This window comes from Ixodes scapularis, unplaced genomic scaffold (genome assembly GCF_016920785.2).
Source record: "Ixodes scapularis isolate PalLabHiFi unplaced genomic scaffold, ASM1692078v2 ptg000720l_1___fragment_3__unscaffolded, whole genome shotgun sequence".
NCBI classification, from domain to species: domain Eukaryota; kingdom Metazoa; phylum Arthropoda; class Arachnida; order Ixodida; family Ixodidae; genus Ixodes; species Ixodes scapularis.
The window spans coordinates 308,868-331,749 of NW_024610028.1; the positions used below are offsets into that span (position 1 = coordinate 308,868).

A 22,882-nucleotide genomic window follows, 5' to 3' on the forward strand; every position below is an offset into this window, starting at 1 on the left:
CGTCATTTTTTAGGTTTCTGATTATTTTATGAATTTCAAATAGTGTCGTTGGAGTAAGCATAATCGGCCTAATTTGATTTCCTGCGTCAATACAGTCACCTTGGAAGCCCTCCCAGTGTACGCACTCGTGCTAATAAAATATAGAATCATTTTATCTTTAAGTTTTTTCCCAGTGTCACGCTTATCATCTATTAGTATTTCTTTCAGATTACATTGGGCCTGCTCTCTTTTCGTGAGTTTGTTTACCGTGTCCCACACTTTTCTATGGTAATTGTGTATACCTAGAAGTTATTTTTCATAGTATTCGCATTTCGATTTTTTAAGGTCGGTATTCAGTTTGTTTCTGCATTTCTTGAAATCCATAAGCAGCCGCCGATCACGACGCCGAATAAAGGCATGATACTTGGCATTTTTCTGCCTTATTCTTCCACATACAGGTCTCTAGTCATCCAAGGCTTTCTCATTTTTCTTTTTACATTTCACTCTACGTTCCTGAAGAGGAAAAGCTGCATTATTGTACTGTTGGACTTTGATCGGGAATATTTTGTAGGTATATCTAGGGTTGCACTCAGCGTAAACGTCATCCCACGTTTCTTTTTCCATAAGGCAGCCGAAAGTTCTTAGCGTTTCCTCATTAATAGTGCGATGCCAAAATGCATCTATGTCGTTGTTATTTTCTCGAGCAGGCGAGGACTCTAGGCAGAAGTATTCGTTTCGTATAACAGAGCAGAATTACCCTGGAAGGACTGTCGAAAAGAATGTTTCGAAAAATAAATGTTAAAAGGTAAAATATCCGCTTCGGTTGTCTACGTCAGTGGTTTTTTCCTCTACATTAAAATATTTTTTGTAATTTTGAGAGCGCGAATTAAAAAAAAAAATACTAATAACTTTCGGCTTACGATTTATTGAGCAGGGGTAGATTTTAAGTGAGCTGAACTGAAATATGAAACTCTCTGTACGACGCATTTGGTGTTACGCAACGCTACGAGGGTGGGTCGAAGGATGATATTCAGCCTTACAATGTCAAATCTGAATTGTAGACAATGTCTCCAGTCTCTATAAATGTATTGTGGGTGCACCGATTCAGTTTCATTGCCGCATCGGGGTTTCTGCCGTGGGTGTCAAGCTTTGACCGGACGCAGTACAATGATTGTCCAAATGCTGCTGTATGGCTTCATTCTACTTACTGCAGCTTTCGTAAGTCGAATCAACAACTTTTATGCTGCATTCATAATGGTGTTCGAATCGCTGGTCGTCATCATCAAATGCACCTAAATTTGTACAGCTTCTTTAAGCAACCGGGTTCGCAGCCGCTTTGCGAATGCGGCTCAGTCGCCAGTGTGAATGCGGCCTTAAAGGCGCCTCAGTAGTTCATTGTAAAACCTTTGTGCGCGAAACGTGCTAGAAAAATTGTATTCGGTACTCCGTCAGTAGCGCCCCGAAGATATGGAGTGTGAAGGGGAGTAGTGTTTTAATATTTTTAATATTGTTTTAATGCTTAAGACGCTAGAGCGTTGTTATACTTTAGTTATTGCGTTCATTTGGGTGCATATCATTTGGGGAAAAAAAATAAAAGTATTTGGTAATCCACAACTTCAGTGGCAGACATTCTAAAATAAAATTGCATTCTTAGAATGAAGATCGTGCTGGTAGGGGTAAAATATAAAGAAGGGAAGAACATACAACATGTCGTCTCTGTCCTCGTTTTTTATGTTCTTCCCTTATTTAAATAAAATTTAATTATTTTCGCACCGCTACTTGATTTGATTATAAACTTAAATATTCGCACAACCATAGGTTTCAATCATCTTGCCTAAGTGAATAAAATAGAACGACCCGCTTCCATTGAATCTTTCATAAGATTCTAGAATGAGACAAATATTAGACCATGAATACAATAAAGAAGACCATGCGAAGGAATGTTAAGGTATCGCGTTTTAATGTTTAATATAGGGCGACAATGCGTCCATCATGCAGTGCGCAGGAAAGGGCCGTTTCTGGTCACGGACAACGGACACTTTTCAAAAGTGTAGCGTATTCGCGTAGCTGCTTCGCTAATTGGGTCATTCTTCCGAAAAGTCAGACATTGGTGTAACTGATCTTTGGCTTTAATAATTGTTCGCTGTGATCATTTTGTATTCATTGTTGGGACAACATGACGCTCTAGGTTCATAAGAACAAATATTTTCGATTATTTCTAGTTGGCACATATTTGGAGCACATTGATTTTGGAATCTCTCCTGTGGGTAATGACGGAAATTAGGCTGAATCTGTTAACTATCACACAAGTTTCAAAGCCTTCTAATTTAGTTCTAGCAAACTGATTTCTTAGCAACCTGATTTAAAAAAAAAGACGTAGAAATTGTGAGTCATCGTTTATGAAATGAGCACTTTGTTCAGTGTTGCCAAAGTATTTATGTTCTCACAATTAGCAACAAGAAACGGCTGCAACCGACTAAAACATCAATGGTGTAACGAAGATATGAATAATATAAGCTGCTTTGTCCACGGTATTCAGTACGTAACCAAGCCCACTATTGAACCCCCTTTCATGGCGGCCTTACCAAAACCGATGATCGCTTCGGCCAAAACGTTTCGATCTTGTAGGTCAGAGACTAAGTAGGAACAATTTCATACGCTTTTTTTTTTAAGTTTCAGTGGTGTTGCACATAACCAATGTCCCACTTTCTTTAATTTATTGATATGAAACAAGGAGGATTGACCAAATAAATATGCCTTCCTACAGTTTTAAAACTATTCAATTGCAGCGGAGAGTTCAGTTAAACATTTTTAATTTTGCTCTAAATGTCAGTGGTGTCACGAGTCCGTCGAGTCACGAGTCAGTCGCTTCACGGGTCAGTCGTGTGACAGGTCAGTTACGAGGCGTGTCAGTCGGGTTAAGGATTGATCAGTGGCACCTGCCGATGGCGCGCGCCGCCACTGCTATAGTCTGTTGCAACCTAAGAACGAAGGGCGAGGGTAAGACGGGCAATGGAGGAGGAAGCAGACGGAATGCTGGTGAAGAAAGAGGGAAACCTCCTTCTCTCTTGAGCGTTCCGTCTGCTTCCTCCTCCCCGGCCCGTCTTACCCTCGCCCTTCGTTCTTAGGTTGCAACGGACTATAGTCTTAAACGACGTAGTTCCGTGCGCGCTCGGAATCAATGAGCAATGTCATATGAGAACGGTAAGTGCCAACTGTATTTTAAAGGGATACTTCAACGAAATTTGAAATATTCCCGTCGTGTTCAAAAATAGGTTGAATATGATCCACAATATCCGTAAATGACAATCGCACGTTTGTATTTTGAACCTGGTGGCTGTATTTTTCGTTATAAACGGCCCACTCTGGCAAGCGCTCGGAGAAGGCCCAGCTTAGAGCACGTGACATCCAACGCAATCGTGACGTAGGTCGTCTCGGGACGAGCAAAGCTACGGCGAGGCTGACGTTGAGAGGATGGCCTAGTCGTTCCAGCCACCGAAGCGGCTGCTTTTGTACGAATTTCGAGTGACGGGTTAATCTTCTATAATCTTCTAGGGGAACAATAGCGACTTCTGCTACACACAAAAGGGATTCTCGGGAAGAGGGGAGTTCCCCCTTCCCCCCTTCTCTCGTCGTGGCCGGAGACGAGACAACCTCCGTCACTAGCTGTCAAGGTTGCTAGACGAGCATTACAAACGAGGCGTTAGCGACATCCGCCAGGTGTCGCTAACATTTTAAACAAGATATTGGTATGTTCCATGTGATACTGCTCTTTTGAACACATATAAATCAAAAAATGAGCGCCGAAATTTCGTTGTAGTATCCCTTTAAAGTGCACTATGTAATACAGAGCTGCGCATATAATTAAAGGATGGTGTAAACACTGGGGCATACTGCGCTCGGCTTTATTTCTAGAAAAAGACGCCGCTACAAATTTGTTTGTATTTTTCTCCAAAATATTTTTTTATTTGGATTCAAAACAAAACAGAGACGATCGAGAAGCTAAAAACATTAATAGGGTACTTTACAAGCCTTTAAATAAAGGCAGGAGTATTGTGATAAATTGAAACCTCTCAACTATAGTAAATGGTTCAAATTGTTGCATTAAATACAAACAAGTGTGCTTTATGCTAAGCTATACCACGAAAACAACGCACACAATCATGCTTCCGTGCTTGAAAATTTATCCCCACTTGCTACCGACGCTCTGAAGCAGACAGTATCAAACGACTCGTTAAAGCAGAGTGCATCAACCGGCACTCTGAAGCGAACAGTATTAACTAACGCTCTGAAGCAGACGGTATCAACTGACGCTTTGCACTTTCAAAAAAAGGGGGTGTACTATTTTCACACCTTGGTACCATATATCGCACCCCAAAAACTACTATTCGACGTTCAGTCCACTGACGTCGACCCGACCATTCTAACTTTCACGAGCGGCTTGATAGTGGAGTGATTCAGGTTATTAAAAAAGCTAATGAACGCATTAAAGACTACAGAAAAACACTGCTGCAAACACTTTTGTTGACCCTGCTGCAAAAGCCCGTTTTTGTTTGTTTTGTTTTTTTGCCGTTTTTGATACATGGATTAGTTGTTGGTAAGTTATATCACACATCTCTCAAGCCGCTCCTAAAAATTGGTATCGTCTCTTTTACGTCAGGGGACTGAACGTCAAAAGGTAGCTTTTGTGCGTTATATGGGACAAGAGGCGTAAATACTACACCCCCCCCCCCCTTCCCCCTCCCTTTATTTCCGAGTTTTAGGCACACGGTATACAACCGACGCTTGAAAGCAGAGGACGTCAACCGGCGCTGTGAAGCAGAAGAGACCGACGCTCTAAAAAAAGGCATCAACCGGCGTTCTGACGCAGACAGTCTTACGCTTGGTTTGACCGTCTTCTCGGGTGGATAGTGTACCTCCGTCTGGTTTTTGATAAATCCTTTCATCCGTCTGATTTCTTCACAAGGTTTACGTTTTGGTGTTCATTATTAGTCTGCGTTCACCAGTCGAGTTTTGGCCTCTCTCCTGTCAGTTTATTTATTTACTGTTTTTCACGCCTTACTTCTGTTTGCTTGTTTTATTGAATATTTAATATATTATTTTCCGTTTTGACCATAGATAGGGCCCATCTGCTGTGTCCGTCTTCTTTGTTAATGGGGTTTGTCTTGTTCGTCAGCTTTATACTTGGCTGACTTTTATAGGCCTGTTGCTCTACAGTTTGGAGGAGCGACCCTGGCAATCAAAATCAGATTTGTTAAAGCTGTTCTTACGTTGTGCGTCAGCACGATCAGTCAAACGGTTATAAATATGAAATAAACGACCCAGAAGAAAAAAAATGTTTAACAACAATATTAGCGCTTTGATGATCCCCAAGTGCAATTATTCGAGTTCTCCCCGCCGCCCACGTCAATAAAAAAAATTGTAGCAGGGTTTTATAGAGATTTAAAAGAATAGTGATTTTATATCTGCTCCGGCTCTATACTACTTTTTTTAGTTTATGCAAATATATCTAACTGTGTAACATAACGTGCATGTGCTAATAAAAAAAACTTATTATTCTTAGTGATTACATTTCTTGGTTTTCAGACACAACATTTGGCACTTTTTTCATTTGTTTGCAAAATATCAGATTTCACCAAAATACTTCTTTGCCTCAAAACAAAACTGACTGTATATATTCAGAGCATGATATTGCAGATCTAAATCACTCCAAAATTTTCAATATTTATCTTGTCATAAGCGCGAGAGAAAAAAATAATATTTTAGAATGCCGTTATTCATTTTAGTGGGGTACATTCTGCAATATACTCTTTATTAATAAAAAAATGAAACATCTGGGAGCACAGCCATGTTTTTTTATCAAGATTACAAATGGTTCACCTAATAATCAACAAAATATTAATATCTAAAGTAATGTCGGAGCATAATCCTTTTTTCGGACCCAAAGTTTGCTCGGGAGAATGACCCGATTCTTCGAGACAGCCATTATTTAGGCACGTATGCTGAGCACGTATTCAACATGATGGTTCCATTATCGTTAGGCGTTGACTCAGCTCTGGCCGTATCGAGAACGATTGCTGGGTCAGTGTTTGGCGAAGACTCGGATTCAGTTCCATGTTTCGTGCCCGAGTAATGGCGACAGTCAATGTTGCCTGGTGGCCTTTTGAAAAAGGCTCTGTTTGGTGGAGGAAGTAAACAAAACAAACATAGAGAACCGACGCCTTGCAACATTCATTTCACAACGGACATTCCTGGTCTTTCAAAACCATTATTTCACAAAATACTTACAAAAACATTGATCAAATCGAATATGACAAATCGAATATGACAATATGACGAATACTTTAACATCAACTTGGCAAATACATTGCACGTGTGTTACGGTAGGCAACATTTATACAAAAAAATAAAGCATTCCACATATTTTTGTTAAGTTTATTATCATAAAGAAAGCTTATATTCTGGATATATCACTTATATGGGCGCATTATTACTCGCAGAAACGTTAAATTTCTGCCATGTGTGTAAAATATAATATATATTATTCAGTTGCCACTACACTATCTTTTTTATCAATTTCAGGCTTGGAAAGGTGAAGGTGAGTTTTTTTTTCAATATTATTATTATAATCTATTTACATATTGCCACGCGCGTCGCAGAGTGAGCGCGTGCGCTGCCGAATTGTTACCATGCTTGGCTATCGCGCTCAGGCGCAAGGTTCGATTCCAAGGAACGGACTCCTCTTTTATTTATTCTTTCAACTTGACGTTCTCGTAAGCTCGCAAACCTTGCGCTCGATCGTGCTATTTCGGCGACCTTCGACGCCTGCGACGGTATACCTCTTTGTATTTTTGTTTTCGGAACAAGTTCGCCAAATTAAAAGTTTAGTTTCTGTTCATTCGTCGCCTCATCATCTGTTATTCGTGACAGTTGATGAGGCGATGATTCCGCCCAGATAATGTTCAACCGCAATGAAACTTCGATTTTTTATGCGTGTAAAGAGTGGAAGCAATATACGTAACGACGCACCTTCGACTATTTCAGTCAAGAAAAATAATGAAAATCTTGCGCAAACTTTATTATGCGGAAAATTTAACACGTTAGTCACTGACAGCCTAGAAAACGCTGGGCGTGACCTATTATGTTGACGCTTTTTGATACGTGATTCTTCACCCATCGTTCTTATATTCTAATGCCGCAACCTTGTGGGCTGCTGAGCAATTACAATACTCTAAGAACCCGCTACGCCCTTTGTTTCTTAAGGTGTCGGTAACATATAGCTTGACTACTAGCTTTATCACAACCTAAGGAGTGTCATATATATTTTTTTTTTTGAGGGGGGGGGGGGGTTAGAGTGAACGCGTATACCCAAAGACGATGGAAGTTCGCATCACCTTGCTGCTGTCGGAAAAGAGCTTCAAAGTTTCTTGGCAATTTTAAAATACCAAACAAGATTCTTTACAGCGAAGCTGTATATAACACGCTAATCGTTGCTTTTTTTTTCTTTTTTTTGTCTGTTGACGGTATGGTTGGCAGAAAACCATCGCCCGCGTTTTATCACCGTTCGATCGCTCCTTATCATCTATCATTGACACTTTTTTTTCAATAAGCAAACCACAAAACAAGTGTGAAATGCACATGATAGATCATGAAGGCGCACGCGAACGATGACAAACACGTATCGCTTCCCGCATGCTTTTCTCGGGAAACAACGCGGTTGCATAAGCTTCCGTGGCAACGACAGAGCACATAGTCGGGGTGACGTCACTAGCCCCGCTAACAACGTTAAGCACGTAGTGCTCCCCACATAAACTTCTCGGTAAAAATTGCGGTTGCATAAGCTGCCGCGGTAACGGCAGCGTACCAAGTCTTTCACATATAAAAAAAAAAGGTTTTGGTGCCATGCATTTTCTTTTCTTTCTTCAATCATTTGGTATAGACCCTTTTGCTGAATACTTACATGAACTGCCGCTTGCGTCCCAAGCGACTTCCGGTCGAGCCGTCTTTGCAAGCCTATTGAGCCTGCTTATGTCACCAGTGCTAAAACGCATAGATAATACACGGACAACAAAGTTCGAGATTTAACGAGGGCTTTCGACTATACAATATTACATCTTGGAGGACGCAAGTTGTTTTACAAGAACACCCGAATCATTTTAGCAGATCTCGCACTCCTTCGTTCTTTTGGCGTTCACATGGAGAATGGGTGGTTAAACGTTTCATCTACATTTCAAGCAGCGGTGTTAAGGTGGCCTCTGCCCAGTCTTCTTCTGAACTGGTAGTTCTCTGGGACGTCAGAGACTGTAGCACCACCTGGTGGCGTTTGCCATAAAAAGGGTCTGCAGTGCAGTGGGCAATCGTTGCAGGGGATACCACAGCTTTGCTCTCCAACCACTTTCACAGCGTGTATTTGAGCCTAAACTTTTCTAATATCTTTTTTTTATTTAGATAAATCATGAATTCTTGTAAACATATTAAGATTCAGGTGGGTGTGACATTACGTTACTCAGCCCCAATTAATAAATAACGTAATGTTAAACGAGCTTGCTTATATGGTACTCTTTTTCAGCGTATGTCAGAGCAAAGTCAAAGCACAGGTGATACAGATTTATTTATTTATTTACCCTAAAGGCCCAAACGGGCATTACGTAGGGGGGGGGGGGGAGCACAAAGTTTAATACAATTGGGTAAGTGAAAAATAAAAAAACAATATAAATAACAAGAACACTAGATGAATACATGACACAAACCAACACTACATAGGTTGGTACATATTACTTAAAGAACTAATGAATATATCGGGTGAAGTGATTAACGCGATTTCTCTGGGCAGGCTGTTCTATTCGGAGATGGCAAGAACCAGAGGGGAATTCTTGAACAAGTTAGTGCGAGCAAAGATGGGCGATACTTTAAAGTGTGATCAACGCGAGACGAAACACGATGAGCAGGCTGAATGAATGAGGTCCTATACGGAGGTGATCCATGAAAGAGCTTATGGAAAAATGACATGCGAGCAATACATTTTCTGTACTGCAGTTGGGTTAGGTTGAGGTTACGTTTTATGTTAGACACACTGGAAGTACGGGAGAAGTCGCGGGTCATAAATCTTGCAGCTTTATTTTGAAGTGCCTCAATATGGTTGGTTAAGTAAAGCTGATGAGGGTGCCATATGATGGATGCATATTCCAACTGTGACCTGACGAGGGTAGTATAGGCGAGGAGTTTAGTTTCTTTGTTGGCTTGAAATAAAGAGCGTTTAAGAAAACCAAGAGTTCTGGAAGCTTTGCGGATTACATGTTCAATATGAAGGCTCAATGATAAGTTAGCTGTTGGGTGGACGCCGAGGTATTTAATCGACGTAACGTTTTCAATGCGGTCCTCTCCAATCATGTACGCGTGATAAGTGGTTTGTAATTTCGTTGTAAAAGTGACAGCTTTAGTTTTGTTAATGTTTATTTGCATTAACCATGTGGTACACCATTGCTGGACAATGTCAAGGTCCCGTTGGAGTATGCGAAAATCCAAGGGGTTAGAAATGACCCGATAAATGACCCAATCGTCCGCGAAGAGACGTATGGTAGATTGAATGTTAGGGTGAATGTCATATATATATAAAAGAAACAATACCGGACCGAGGACAGAGCTCTGAGGGACGCCAGACTTCACCGGCAAAGGGGAGGAGACACATTTGTTAATTAAAGCAGATTGAAAGCTGTTTGTTAAAAAAACAGTTATCCATTGAATAACGAAAGCGTTTATATTCAGTTTCTGATTTGTATATTAGTCTGTTATGGGGAACCCGATCAAAAGCTTTAGCAAAATCAATAAAAATAGCATCGGTATTACAAGAGCAGTGAACAGCAATGGTCAGTAATCAATTCAAATAGTTGTGTTTCACAGGAATGACCGCGTTGAAACCCATAATGATTTGAAAAAATAAGGCTGTTTGAAGATAAGTAGCTCATAATCTGTGATGAAAGTATAGGTTCTAAGATTTTACATGAAACGGAAGTGAGCGATATGGGTCTGTAGTTATTGAAATTATTTTTTATCTCCGGCTTTGAAAATTGGAATGACATGAGCGAGTTTCCAGTCATCAGGTATTTGACCACTGGGGAGGGATCGTTGGAACAGCCTGCGCAGTAGAACTCCAGATGTGTGTTTGGTTAATTTTAAAAGCTTAGTTGATATTCCGTTGGGAACTGGGCTAGAGTTAGTTGGCAAGCGAACAATGGCACACTCAACTCCGTAACTAGAAATGACAATATCGTTCACTATATTTTCGGTAAGTAAGAAAATATAATTAGGATGTGGAAACACGTTTCCCTCAGTAAAAACACTGCTAAAAAAAGTATTAAAACCAACAGCTAATTGATGTGAAGTTTGTACTGATCCGTCGTCACAAATAATACAAGGTAATACTGGAGTTGGCTTTGGATTTATTACGTTCAAATTCTTTTTTGCGCCAGATCGAAGCATGTTTGAGACAGCGTCATCGAAAAAACGTTGCTTGGCATTTTTTATTATGTTTTTGTAGAATACTTAGTGAGCATGATAAATGGTCCAATTGTGCTGACTGTGCGAAAGCACGGCACAAATCTACAGACGTTTCTTTTCTTTTTTTTTTTTTTTGTAGGTAGCGTTTAATTCTCGTCGTAAACCACGGCTTGTGCAGGCTAGGGGCGATTTTTATAGTGGGTGCACATACAGCCTGAGCCTCCAGTTACTTATCCTAAAAGGATCCAATTGTCGTTTAGAGGCCGTTCATCAAATCCACTCAGGAATGTACGAGAAAATTCACTTAATACAGAATACAAAGTTTCCGTGTCAACTCTCTTATAATCAAAAATTTCTTTGTTAATGTGGTCCCGTTTTTTTACAGTCAGGGCAAAAGCGCAGTAGATAATACAATCATAACTAATTTGGTCGATGACGCGTACAGATGCATGCTCGGGATGGGCGGTGAAAATTAAATCTACAACTGCATCTTCAAGAGTAGGCGTGGTAATCATTTGCTGCATATTAAATTAGTCGGCCATTTCCAACAATTTCCGGCACTCATTTTGGGGTGGGGGGGGGGGGGGGCATTCATCGGACACTGCACATGCAGCCCAATCAATACCGGGGTAGTTAAAATCGCCAGCTAATATGAGAGGGCCGTGAGGGAATTTAGAGTGAACTTCGTTCATAACTGTATTTATATTTTCAATAAAGTCGGCTGGAGGAGTTAGGGGGCCTGTAACACACCCCGATTAAACACGTCTGAAAAGATAGTTAAACGGTAATCCATAAAATTTCGAGAGAGCTATGAAAGGAAAGCAAAGAGGATGGAATGGTGTTTCTGACAGCTGCCATATCTCCGCCTCCCCTGGTACCAGTTCGATCTTTGCGATAAATAGTAAACGAGTTAGCAAGAGACAGCTCTGATTTCGGAATATTCGAAGTAAGCCAGGTTTCCGTTCCCAAAACAACATCAACAAAACAAGAGTCAATACAAGCCATCATCTTGCTTCTGCAATAGACTGCGGAAGTTGGCCATAGAGTAATATACACAAGGTAAAGAGCGGACACTGCCATAGGCCCCAGCGGCCCAGATAGACTAGTGACAGGTAGCGCTCCTAGCGGGCGGTATTAAGTATAATCTGATTCCGTTTCCGGTCAAGTTAGTTTCGGTTTCGGTTTGGGCGTTTTTGCTCCGGTTCTCCAATACCCTTCTCTCTCTCTCTCTTTCCTCCCCGCCTCGCTCATCTCTCGGGAGCACCTTGACTCCCGAAGCCTCTGTTTTTTTGTTTTTTTTTAATACTGACACACTTTTGCTTTATTTTTTACGATAGAGTCCGTGCAAAATGTGTCAAACAATATTTCAACTTACTTCACAAAGCAAAGGTATATATATTTCTTGTTCTTTTTATATTGTAAAGCATTGAAGTTACAGAATCACCGCATTGACTCCTGGCTGGTGGAACATTTTGGGGTCAACAACAGTAAGTGGTTCGAACACATTTTATTGGACCACATTCATGTACACATGATTTACTTCAGAAGCTCTGTATGTTTTATACGAAAGAGATCGATACTCACAAAAATAAATGAATATGAAGGACTTCGGCATTCGTACACTTCGTAATAGATTCTTAGCGGAACCAAGTTAACAAAACCCTTCCACGGAGAACATGCTGTATGATACATTCACTTTCACGCCGACTCGGGTACGGTAAGTAAGTGCAAAAATAAATAAGACATCGCTATCATTACCAGTCATAAGAGTATAATAACAGTGCGAAGCACACGCCGGATAGTACAAATTCCCGATTTCCGGCAAATATATATATAAAAAAAAAACACCAATTTGCATAGCCTCAAACTCACTGCGGGCGAGCCATTACCAAACAATGAGAACTCTATTCGAAATCTGACAAGATTCAACGTCCCTAAATATTCCCCGAAATTTTCCAGAAAAGAAATATGGCTTCAGAAAAAAGCGGCTAAAAAACTATGGACAGTGGATACAAAAGTGGATACATTTTCTTTCAGATATTGTTAGCCTCTATACACTATTTTCTATCGAATTTTTTTAGAAAGTGGACAAATATTTTTGTTAGGGAGCCGTGATACACATTCGCTGGAAAAAGGGGAAACAAATATTTGGAGAGCAAGCTGCACCGCCCACTTAATCACTTTTTGTTTTTGGTTTGGCAACCGCCTCTGTTAATACGCTACTAACAGTTAAACCTGTCTCGTTCTTACTAGCCACTGAAGAGTGCAACCGAACTTTGTCCGAATTCCGGTTAAGAAATCAAGCATGTCAACACAAGCGTATTCTGCAAAACAATTTTAAAAACCCTTTGTGGTACTCCTCTGGGCAAAGGCGAAAACCACCCAGACCTTAAAGGGATACTACAACGAAATTTCGGCGCTCATTTTTTGGTCTATATGTGTTCCAAAGAGCAGTATCACATGGAACATACCAATATCTTGTTAAAAAAGTCTCGAAAAGGAATCTTAAAACGAATTAAACGATTAGCAAAGAGCACCTGGTGGATGTCGCTAACGCCTCGTTTGTAATGTTCGTCTAGGAACCTTGACAGCTAGTGACGGAGGTTGTCTCGTCTCCGGCCACGACGAGAGAAGGGGGGAAGGAGGAACTCCCCTCTTCCCGAGAATCCCTTTTGTGTGTCACAGTAGTCGCTATTGTCCCCCTAGAAGATTATAGAAGATTAACCCGTCACTCAAAATTCGTACAAAAGCAGCCGCTTCGATGGCTGGAACGACTAGGCCATCCTCTCGACGTCAGCCTCGCCGTAGCTTTGCTCGTCTTGAGACGACCTGCGTCACGATTGCGTTGGATGTCACGTGCTCTAAGCTGGGCCTTCTCCGAGCGCTTGCCAGAGTGGGCCGTTTATAACGAAAAGTACAGCCACCAGGATCAAAATTCAAACGTGCGATTGTCATTTACGGATATTGTGGATCATATTCAACCTATTTTTGAACACGACGGGAATATTTCAAATTTCGTTGAAGTTTCCCTTTAAAGTGTGCTATACAAGGCGGCACACACTCCTCGAACATCTGTCACACTCTCTATTATGGGAAGAAAATGATTTTCTAGTTGCTGAATGAAATAAAAGGCAGCCTGTGATGGTACTACTAAGTTCCCGAAGAATTTTCCAGGCACGTGGTATGCTTTAGGAACAAGACAGTACTGGTGAGGCCTGGTCAAGTTATTAGACTCATCCGATAGCAGCTGAGAACAGCCACAGCTGTAAGTTGTCTGTTCAAGCAAAAGCTTGATCAAATAGCCCCAAACGTAATAAAAACGTGGACGAGTCATCAACTGTGTTAGACCTGATGTCTGATGCCAGCTCAGAAATATCCTCTAGTGGCGGGAAGTTATCAATTGGAAGACATTCCGCAATGTCTGAAATTAAACTTTCATGGTACGAAGATATTTGCAACTCCTTTAGGAGGTCAGCCTTGTCATCTTCTACGTTTTCATTGTCCGACAGTTTGAACAGTTTCTTTATCCAGAGGTGTTTTAGTCCTGAGGTGAACTGATGCACATTTGGGTTTGTGTTGCAGCCCAGCATTTGTGGTATCTAGCTCCAAAAACGTTCTCAAGCGTGTCTTGCTGCAGCCGTCGTGTAAGTAAGAACTTAAAGTCATGGCTGCTTGAAAGCTCATCCCAGAGCATGAGGACACTTTTTATAGTAACTTGCCACCCAATGATGGCTTATGGCTGCCTCCTACTTTGGAACTGCCATGCTGAAATCCATCCGAGTTACTGGTGGAGAAAATCAAGTATTTGAGATTCTCCCTTCAGAATGGCATGACGCAACTTCTGCCCTGTCTTCTTGAATTTTTTAGCGATTTTGACAATCAAAAGGTATGTCCATCCTATCACAGAAATAGGCTGTAGCCATGGCTGCCTCAGGAAGTTCCTTTGCATAAACAAGAGATATGATTACATGAAAGTTTGAGGCACTCAGTACCTGTGGGGCACAATTTTCTTCCATGTTACAGAAAGGTTTTTGAATAAATCTGCCTCTCAGTAAGTTTCGGAGTCAATTGCAAGCTAATCTCATTGATAGAACAATGAAGTTCAACAATAGAAGACCGCTCAATGACCTCATTTCCAATGCGAAGTTTGTGGCCTTGGAGATTGCTCTTGGTCGTTTTAGGAAGGTGCGGAACATCAAAGACAAAGTAAACGTGTTCGTTGTCAACTTCAAAAAATGGCTTATCACCAGACACACCAAGCTTACGTTTGAAGCCCCCTAACCACAGACCACAGCCTTTACTGTGAAGCCAACAGTCGTAAAGGGGCGATGCACTGATATTTGTATTTTGCGCAAATACCGCTTAGAACGAATCCCTGACGTTAATGATCCGTAAAATCGTTTTCACCACACGCAATCGAAGTCGCAGAAAAAAATAAAGAAAAACGAGCCGAGTTCACCCCCTCAACTCGCAGCCAGAAGAAGCGGCCCCGTGATCTGGAACCGATTACATGCCGCCAATGTTGATCACAGTCATGCGCTGGGGTTGGCAAGGCACAGGACACGCGCTGAGTTCCAGACATTGTTATGGTTCGGCTGTTGTCGTCATTGCAGCGATTTGACACAGGGCACTACCCGAATGTTTCCCGAGCTATCGATTATCACGAGCCCAAATCGAGTGTCCACGCCATGCTCGGGTCCAATCTATGAGCCGTATTCAAATATCGTCACTGGGCGGTACTGCTACCGTCCAGCTATGTTATCAGGTTTTTCGAAGGAGAGATTGAATAAAAACATTGGGTTTTGTCCTCGAAATTACAGCGCAACAGAGGAGTTTCTTGGTCAGTGGCGTTGCGTGCGAGTATCCTAGAGTCCCACTAGTGCCAGTAAGCTCGTGTAAAGTGAAAAACATTCCAATTGAATATCATTGCACCGCCCCTTTAAGCTCCCGAATGAGAGAAATGAGGAGACTGCGTTAAACAGAAGACGTTGTTGGAGTGTGCACAACAGTGTGTGCAAACGCACCTCCTGGAAATTTCAGACAGCATAACAACCAAGGCTCTATCTGCAATGTTAGAGGTTCGTTCAACACCGTCATATGTAAACCCATGAACAATGTCGTGTGCAAGGTCGTAAGTTAAATTCTTTTTTTAAAACAATCTCATCGAAAATCAACATGCACACACGTTCAAGTGCAGCCAGACAGCCCGGCAGAAACAACAGCGCGAGAAGCTCGAACCGATCGGCTCCACGAATTCACGTCGAGCATGCGAGCACGCGGGCGGTCATGCGTCACCTTGATTGATGCAAAGTCGACCGAACATGATGCAGCAGAAAGCACAGATGGACGGCACAGACGAACGACGCAGGGACGAGCAGAGGCCATGCAGAATGATGCAGAGGCGACGGCGTGCAGGCAGGCCATGGCAGGCGCCATTCATCACGTGGTTTTTGTGACGTATTTGATTTAATCTATTTAGTCGTTTTAAGTACTTTAAACAATTTTAAAGCATTGCCATTTAAAAAATAAATACTTTTCACAGCAAGAGTTTTAATTAATTTTAACCAAATTGTAGAAAAGTGCCACGTAGCGGAAGGTATGAAACGCACTATCTGGGCCGCGAATCGGCTCCTGTGTCCTCTCTTTACGTTTACTATATTACTCTATGAGTTGGCTACCAGGAAAGAGAGCGGGCCAATCTGCGTAGTGGGGCAAGAGTTTGTTTTATATCTATTTTGAGGTCATGGGCGGTGGTCTATCCTATTGCCTCGGGAAACTGAGATAACCTTATCACTGTTTGCATCGTAAGAGTAAACAACATCGTTCAATGTAAGCTCATCGTATGATAGTCGGAATCTATTTGTACCTCGGTTTTCTTTGCATAGTCACGACGTTTTTTGCGGGCAAGCTGCACACTGAGCGGAAAATCCTCTTGAATCCAGACTTTAGGGGAAATAAGGTTCTTCAACCTGGGAGCATTGCTTAAGACCTTGCACTTGCATTTGTAACTCGGAAATTTTATAACTCTCGGCCTATTTGTCCCAGCCCTAGGCCGCCCAATCCGGTGCGCGCACTCGATTTCAGCGGAGGTGATGTTTAGATGGGTTGAGAAGAACACGTGAACGTTTTTCTCTGTGTCGTTCCAGGGTTCGTGTTCTTGTTCAGGTAGGCCTTCCATTATTAGGTTATTTCTACAAAGACGATTCTTCAAGTCGTGAACGACACCAATTACATGTTCCATTCTGTGTTTCCCGGTGGTGTTGCCTTTGATCTCTGTTTTAAGGTTAGAAACCGTCAGATTCAGAAATTTCACTTTCTCTTTTAAGTGAGTAACCTCGCGAAGAGATTGTTCAAGATACGACACATGCCGTGATATGTCTGTAATTCCTGCGTTAATGCCCGCTAGTGTAGCTGTAGTTTCTCTATGGTTCTTTTCGTTCGAAGCAATGCCACCCTGAAAGGACTCTAGGACCAGATCCATCTTGTCAGATCCCGGATTAGCCTCAACATCTCCCACGCAAAGCAACAGTTGCGCAATGCATAATGACAGAAGCAGAATTTTCGCGCTGGGACACACTGATTAGACGTTCAAAACATGGCGCTGCGAACTAAAGGGACGATTACTTTTTCGCGGAACAAAACATCCAATACCAACTCTGTACGTGCCCTAATCAACCCCCACGACAGTACAAAGGAATCACAGATATTCACACGGATTTGCAGGGATTTGCGCACACAAAAGCTTGAAGAATATTTTGAAACAAAAGGAAGATTTAAGTTCTGTTCACTCAAAGGAACAAGCCAACATAGTAGGGTGTACATCTGGCCGCTAATCCCTCGTCTGTGATGGACGACAGTCCTTTTGAGCACTGAGACGTCTTGTCCACCAGATGTCACTTCTTGTGTGATTCTAAAGTCGACCAACCGGAGCCAGGCACGAGCCGAGCTTGACGGGTGGTGGAAAGGGCGACGGCACGAGGCAGATAAAGATGAGTTGACGCTATAACGAAGGAACAAGCCAGCTTAGTAGGGTGTACACTTGGCCGCCAAATCCCTACACATCCTTACCCTTCACAGAAGGGAAAGAAAAAGCACATGGTCAAGGCACATTCACGGCGCTTTATTAGTTTAGCGGGGATTAACATGTACCGACAAGAAAGACAAACACCGTGACATTGAGTTTTAGGTCCGTCTTGATTGGACTCGGTCTCGTAGTATCGGCTGCACTTTCACCTACGTCGAAATGCAGTGCAGTATTCAGAAATGTTCATACGCCAGGCGCGAATAAAAAAGTAAAAAAGAAAAAGAGACAGAACGAATTGTCCGCTGACAACTCAAAGTTTATTCTGAAAAAAAGAAAGAGATACAAGCACGGCACTTCTATTCCGGATGAGCGTGCACATTCCTAAGGTCCTTGTCAACGAACGCATGACTTGGCGAGTGCAGAACACGTTAACGTCGCTTTCCAACCAATAAGATTTGCGACGCTAGCTGATAAGAACGCGGAAGAGCGAATCAAGGGGCAAGCAGTCACGCCGTGCGTTTTTTTAAGCTGTCGCCGAATAGTACATGGTGTAATGGCATTATTATGTAATTCTCATTTCCGAACTCGAGACCACGCTAACAAAATAAGCACCGGAAAAAAATAACAAAAAAAAATCGAAATGCAAAAGAAAAAAAAAGTGCCAGCTCGTTTTTTAGCAGAAGTATTGAAGGTTGGCTTACACAAAGGGACTCCTACTTTTATACCGGGTGATATTTCTTTTTATTCCAAACAGTCTTTTTTCAAAAAAAAAAACGAGGTGTATTTACTGCTACGTTATACGTTCACTATACGTTTTCTAAGCTCGGCGGACGTTCGAGGGGAAACAACCGTCACTGTCTGGAGAGCAACTAACTAAAATGCGTTAATTATCTTTTAATTAGTGCAACTATAGTTATGGTTTCGATTACAAACTTACTGAGCTCATCAAAAAACACTGAATCAACTCTTTTTGGAACGACTTGAAGCTCGTGGGAAAGTCGGGGGCGAGCCAAAGTTACCACTCGGGAAGCAGGCGCAAAGCTAGCAGTGGCAGAACGCAGATGATTAGTTCGTTATCGCGTTCCGCCACTGCTTGCTTTGCGCCTGCGGCTCGAGTGGTAATTTTGCCGCGCCCCCGACTTTCCCACGAGCTTCAAGTCGTTCTAAAAAGAGTTGATTCCGTGGTTTTCAATAACGCTCATTAAGTTTGTAATTGGAACCATAAGTTTATTTGCACCAATTAAAAAGTAAATTAACGAGCTTAGTTAGTTACTCACCAACCTGTGACGGTTGTTCGCCCCTCGAGTATCCGCCAAGCTCAGGAAACCTATAGCGAAAACGGCATTCAGGTAGCAGTAAAGACGCTTTTTAAAAAAAATCTGTTTCGAATAAAAGATATAACCCGGTATATTATGCGTCAACTAGCCTTCTTGATGGTGGGTCTGTTTTAAATGCAGAGCCGAGTCGCTTGCTCCTGCCCTTTGGATCCCTTAATCCCCGTTTCTGTTCGCGTTGTCTTTAGCAGGAGCGTTCACCAACCTGACCAACATTATTTTCTGGTGTGAATATTGAGTTTCATTTTTTGATCTTTAGTTGATAATGGAATTTTTATATTAAGACACATTTGTGAGCAATTTAAACGTGACCACCTCGACCTGTTTGCTCGCTTTGCTTCTCTCTGCAGAGACCACCCCGAAAGTCTTCAATCTCGAGGATGCGTTGAAGAAGTTTGTTGACGTTTTTAGAAGAGTCTACAAAACTCAAGTGAAGTGGACTGATTTGTGGTCGAAGCGCCAGGAAATGAAAGATCTCTTCGCAACTCAAAAGTAACTGAAACTCAGGCTTAACTTTCGCACAATTGGAAGTATATTAAGAAATTTTTATTCTACATAATGTATTTTAATGCGAAAGCGTTAACTGTTCTATGGAGCGAACCGACATCATCAGCTTTGAAACCACGCCTAACGTTGGCCAAACGGCACCTAAAATCCATTTTCCCGATTGAAGTCGATTTCTGATGGATTATGCTCCCATTGGCAGGCGCGCGTCATCAAGGAACGAGGCTCCCATTGGCTCTCGTGCGGCGTAAGCTTAAAAAAGAATCCACCAGAGAAGCCCTTTCTATCGCGGCGCAGCGCTCGCAGCGGCGCGGCCGCCGGTAAAGGGAGGGAGCGGTGGCGGCGGAGCCAGAGCCCGCCCGGGCAGACTCCATAGAGGTCGCACGGCCGAGCTCTTCCTAAACATGGCCGTCTACGCCATTACGCCGCAGACGAACTAAGAGAGCGGAAGAATGACATTCATGCTTTCGAAATCACAGCTCATAACAAATTCATGCTTAGGTATCCTCGAACCTTTTTAATTTTTTTTTATTCCGGTTTTGCAACACGGTGTTATCAACATAGCAAAACAGCAGTCGGGTTTTTCCTATATGATATTCAGTTCGAGTGATTCGGCCACAAAATAGAAGCACCTGATTTTTGTTTTCCACTTAAACCAACAACAAAAACAAATATGTTAAATCTCCTTAATATAAGGCGAGATAACATTTTACGGGAAAAAAAAGATCCCTGGAATGGAGAAAGTCAGCAGGAAGAGACAGATGTGTAACTCAGAGAACGTTTGACTGTTATAAACTTAAAAATTTAACATATACCGATAAAACGATTTGCGTGCCGTTATTCCTACGGCGTAAGGAACACCAGTTTTTTCTTGCCTCCCCTCCCGCGTATTGCCAGAGAGTGTGATATTGCCGTGCGCGCTTCCCTCTTGGCCAGCTAATCGCGCGATAACTGATCGACGGTTTATTAATTGCTGCGTTAGTTTAAAAATGTATATGGTCACCGACAAAGTGAAAATAGCAGGGCGCGTCTTCCGAATGCGCGCGGCCTCCAGTAAGCGCCTAACGCCTTCCACCGTGCTTTGGCTGCGTGGGCGTGCTCGAGGTGCACGAAAATCCGAAGCATAGTCGAGGGTAGGAAGCTCGCACTGGAGGCGGGACAACTGAAGCTCTTTCTCCTACTCTAGCTAACACAGTTCCTTAGGCCAAAATTATGTTTTTGTCTGGACAACTAGGGCTTTACAAGCGCAAAGTAGCATAAGAAGAGCCAAACTTCACCTTCTCTGGCTAGAGTCTGGATTTCTTGGCCCTAAATCTCCAAACAAGTGCACAAGTTGGGCTTTACTGTCGGTAATTTGGCTGTCATCTGACATCTTTGGCTCTAAATCGCCAAACAATTGGCAGGCATATAGGATTCACTTCTTGTTATTCGCTCTTTATCTGGCAACTTTGGGCCTAAATATTCAAATAAATGCTAGAATTTTGACTTCGGTTCATATGTGCACATCGTTTGGCTCAGGTCTGGTACTTGGGCAGCAATTATATGGCGAGCGAGAAAAAAGCCATATAAACTTCAAAGGAAATTGGTCAGGCGTTAACTAACGCCTTCAACTAAAACCGTAGAAGGCCGAAACTATAGGCCCCTAAGATTGCCACGCTTGTGCCAAGTTCTGCGTTTCTCTGACGTGCTACATGGGGCCGTTTTTACCTTGTCAATGACTGTAATTGAATTATTTTAAATATGTCTTTTGTTTCAAAGATTTCAGGTAAGTGTCAAAAGCGGCCCGATAACAATTGGTGAGCCAAAAGCAAAGGAGAAGATCAGCACTCTTCTGTACGCAAACCTCTATGACAATGAAGCGAATGCAAGTCAAACGTATACCGTCACCCATTCTACCAGTCGCAAAGAAAAATCATCTTACACTGTTAAACTAGGATTCAGCCTCGGCCTTGTGTTGTCGGGAGGTCTGACATTCGAAGAAACACTAGGAGTGAGTGGCAGCGTTGGAATTAAGACCGAAAGAGAAACTGCCAAGACAGACTCTAAAACGACGCTCAAGACGTTTTCGGTCGCCACGGGTGTCACCGTTCCTCCTAACAGGACCGTTCAAGTGGAGTGGTACGCCACCACCACCCAAAAAGTACGTGATTTGCGATTTCTATCCATGGTGCCACTGCCAACTTTCTATTTTCGGGGAAAGTAGAAATGCACGTTCTGCCTCATAAATGTTGACGATATCAATTATTTGCACTAAACATTCTGAGTTGTTTTGTAGGTTGTTGTTTTGTTTCATCATAGCCGCTTTATTTTACCCCTCTTATATGTTTGTCTGATCAACTTTGTTAAGCCCCTTATTATCAGTTTTCCCTTTGTGATACTTTCCTGTATAGAAGTCTAATATGTTTTAATCAAAGCGAATAATTGTTGTTGACGCTATCTGTGCGAAACGCGATTTAGCTGCTCTGGGTATTATTTCACAATAAAAGTTTGTTTCCAGTTGTTTGTAAGAGAGGTAACGCGTGATCAATATGAATGTTGTGAGGCAAGCGTTTGAAGCAGTTTTAATTGAAAAACTAATATTTCGAAATAGGTAAGCTCTTGTTTGCTATGTCTTGGAAAAAATGTAACGATATTATCACTGCGTGTGTTTCTATGCCATTGCATATTTTGACTAAGACTGGAAGACCTCCAGTACACCAAGTATTTTTATAAAATTAAGAAGCTCATATTTGATGTACCTCACTTTTACGGGAAAAACCTCCTTGCGCTTTACTGTAACACCGAACGCCGGTTGAAAATGGCCAGGTTCTTTTCGAGATACAGACGTATTTTGTAATGACGCGACCAACTGATTATTCATGCTTTATTGACTGCTCTTGTTATTTTGTTACGCTGCTCTTGTTATTTTCAGGATTATGTGTGGCGCCGCAAAGTGACCATCAGTGGATATTTTGCTATGGGGCTCGCGACCCCCTTGAAAGACACCACCGTGTTTGTCATTCCAGTGACTTACCTCGCCCTTGTCAACCCCGCAATGACAGTAGTAGGCGACAGGCACGTGCAATTTGAGGCTTATGGCATATTAAGAAAAATCACCGTGCCGGAATCTGACATCTACACAACGGATGTGACGGGCACTTTAAAGGACAAAATAACGACGATTTCTGGAAGGTCTCGAATTGTTGGGTAAATGTTAGAAGCAGGCGGGCGCTTCCGACATATTAAAGCGATGCTCCCAAGTCCGCAACGACAATACTGGTGGCTTCTGTGCTCAACATCGCGACGAAGATATGCCGTTTAGGCGTGTGTCAAGATTCTTACTTTTTCTTTACTTTTTTTCCAATAAGAAAAAAATGTGTGTGTGTGTGCATAATGCAATATTTATCTCGCAAAATGTAGCTTGCAACAAAGAAAACATAAAGTGTAAGTTTGGGAATTATTAAAATCATGGTTCTACGCAATCTTGGCTTCTGAAGTTTTTTTTCAATCAAGTGGCATTCTCCATTTATAGAAGGAAGAAGGAAATGTTTAATTTTGTGTTCAC

General features: G+C 42.1%; 1 protein-coding gene across 1 annotated transcript; it reads left to right on the top strand.

Moving 5' to 3' along the window:
* Positions 1–1,051: 1,051 nt before the first annotated feature.
* Positions 1,052–22,682, top strand: LOC120841911. The gene is made up of 5 exons (XM_040212911.2): positions 1,052–1,197; positions 6,562–6,577; positions 19,185–19,326; positions 21,097–21,478; positions 22,250–22,682. Exons 1-5 carry the CDS (start codon positions 1,063–1,065, stop codon positions 22,526–22,528), a joined length of 954 nt encoding a protein of 317 aa, XP_040068845.1. The 5' UTR covers positions 1,052–1,062; the 3' UTR covers positions 22,529–22,682.
* The last annotated feature ends 200 nt before the right edge of the window (positions 22,683–22,882 follow it).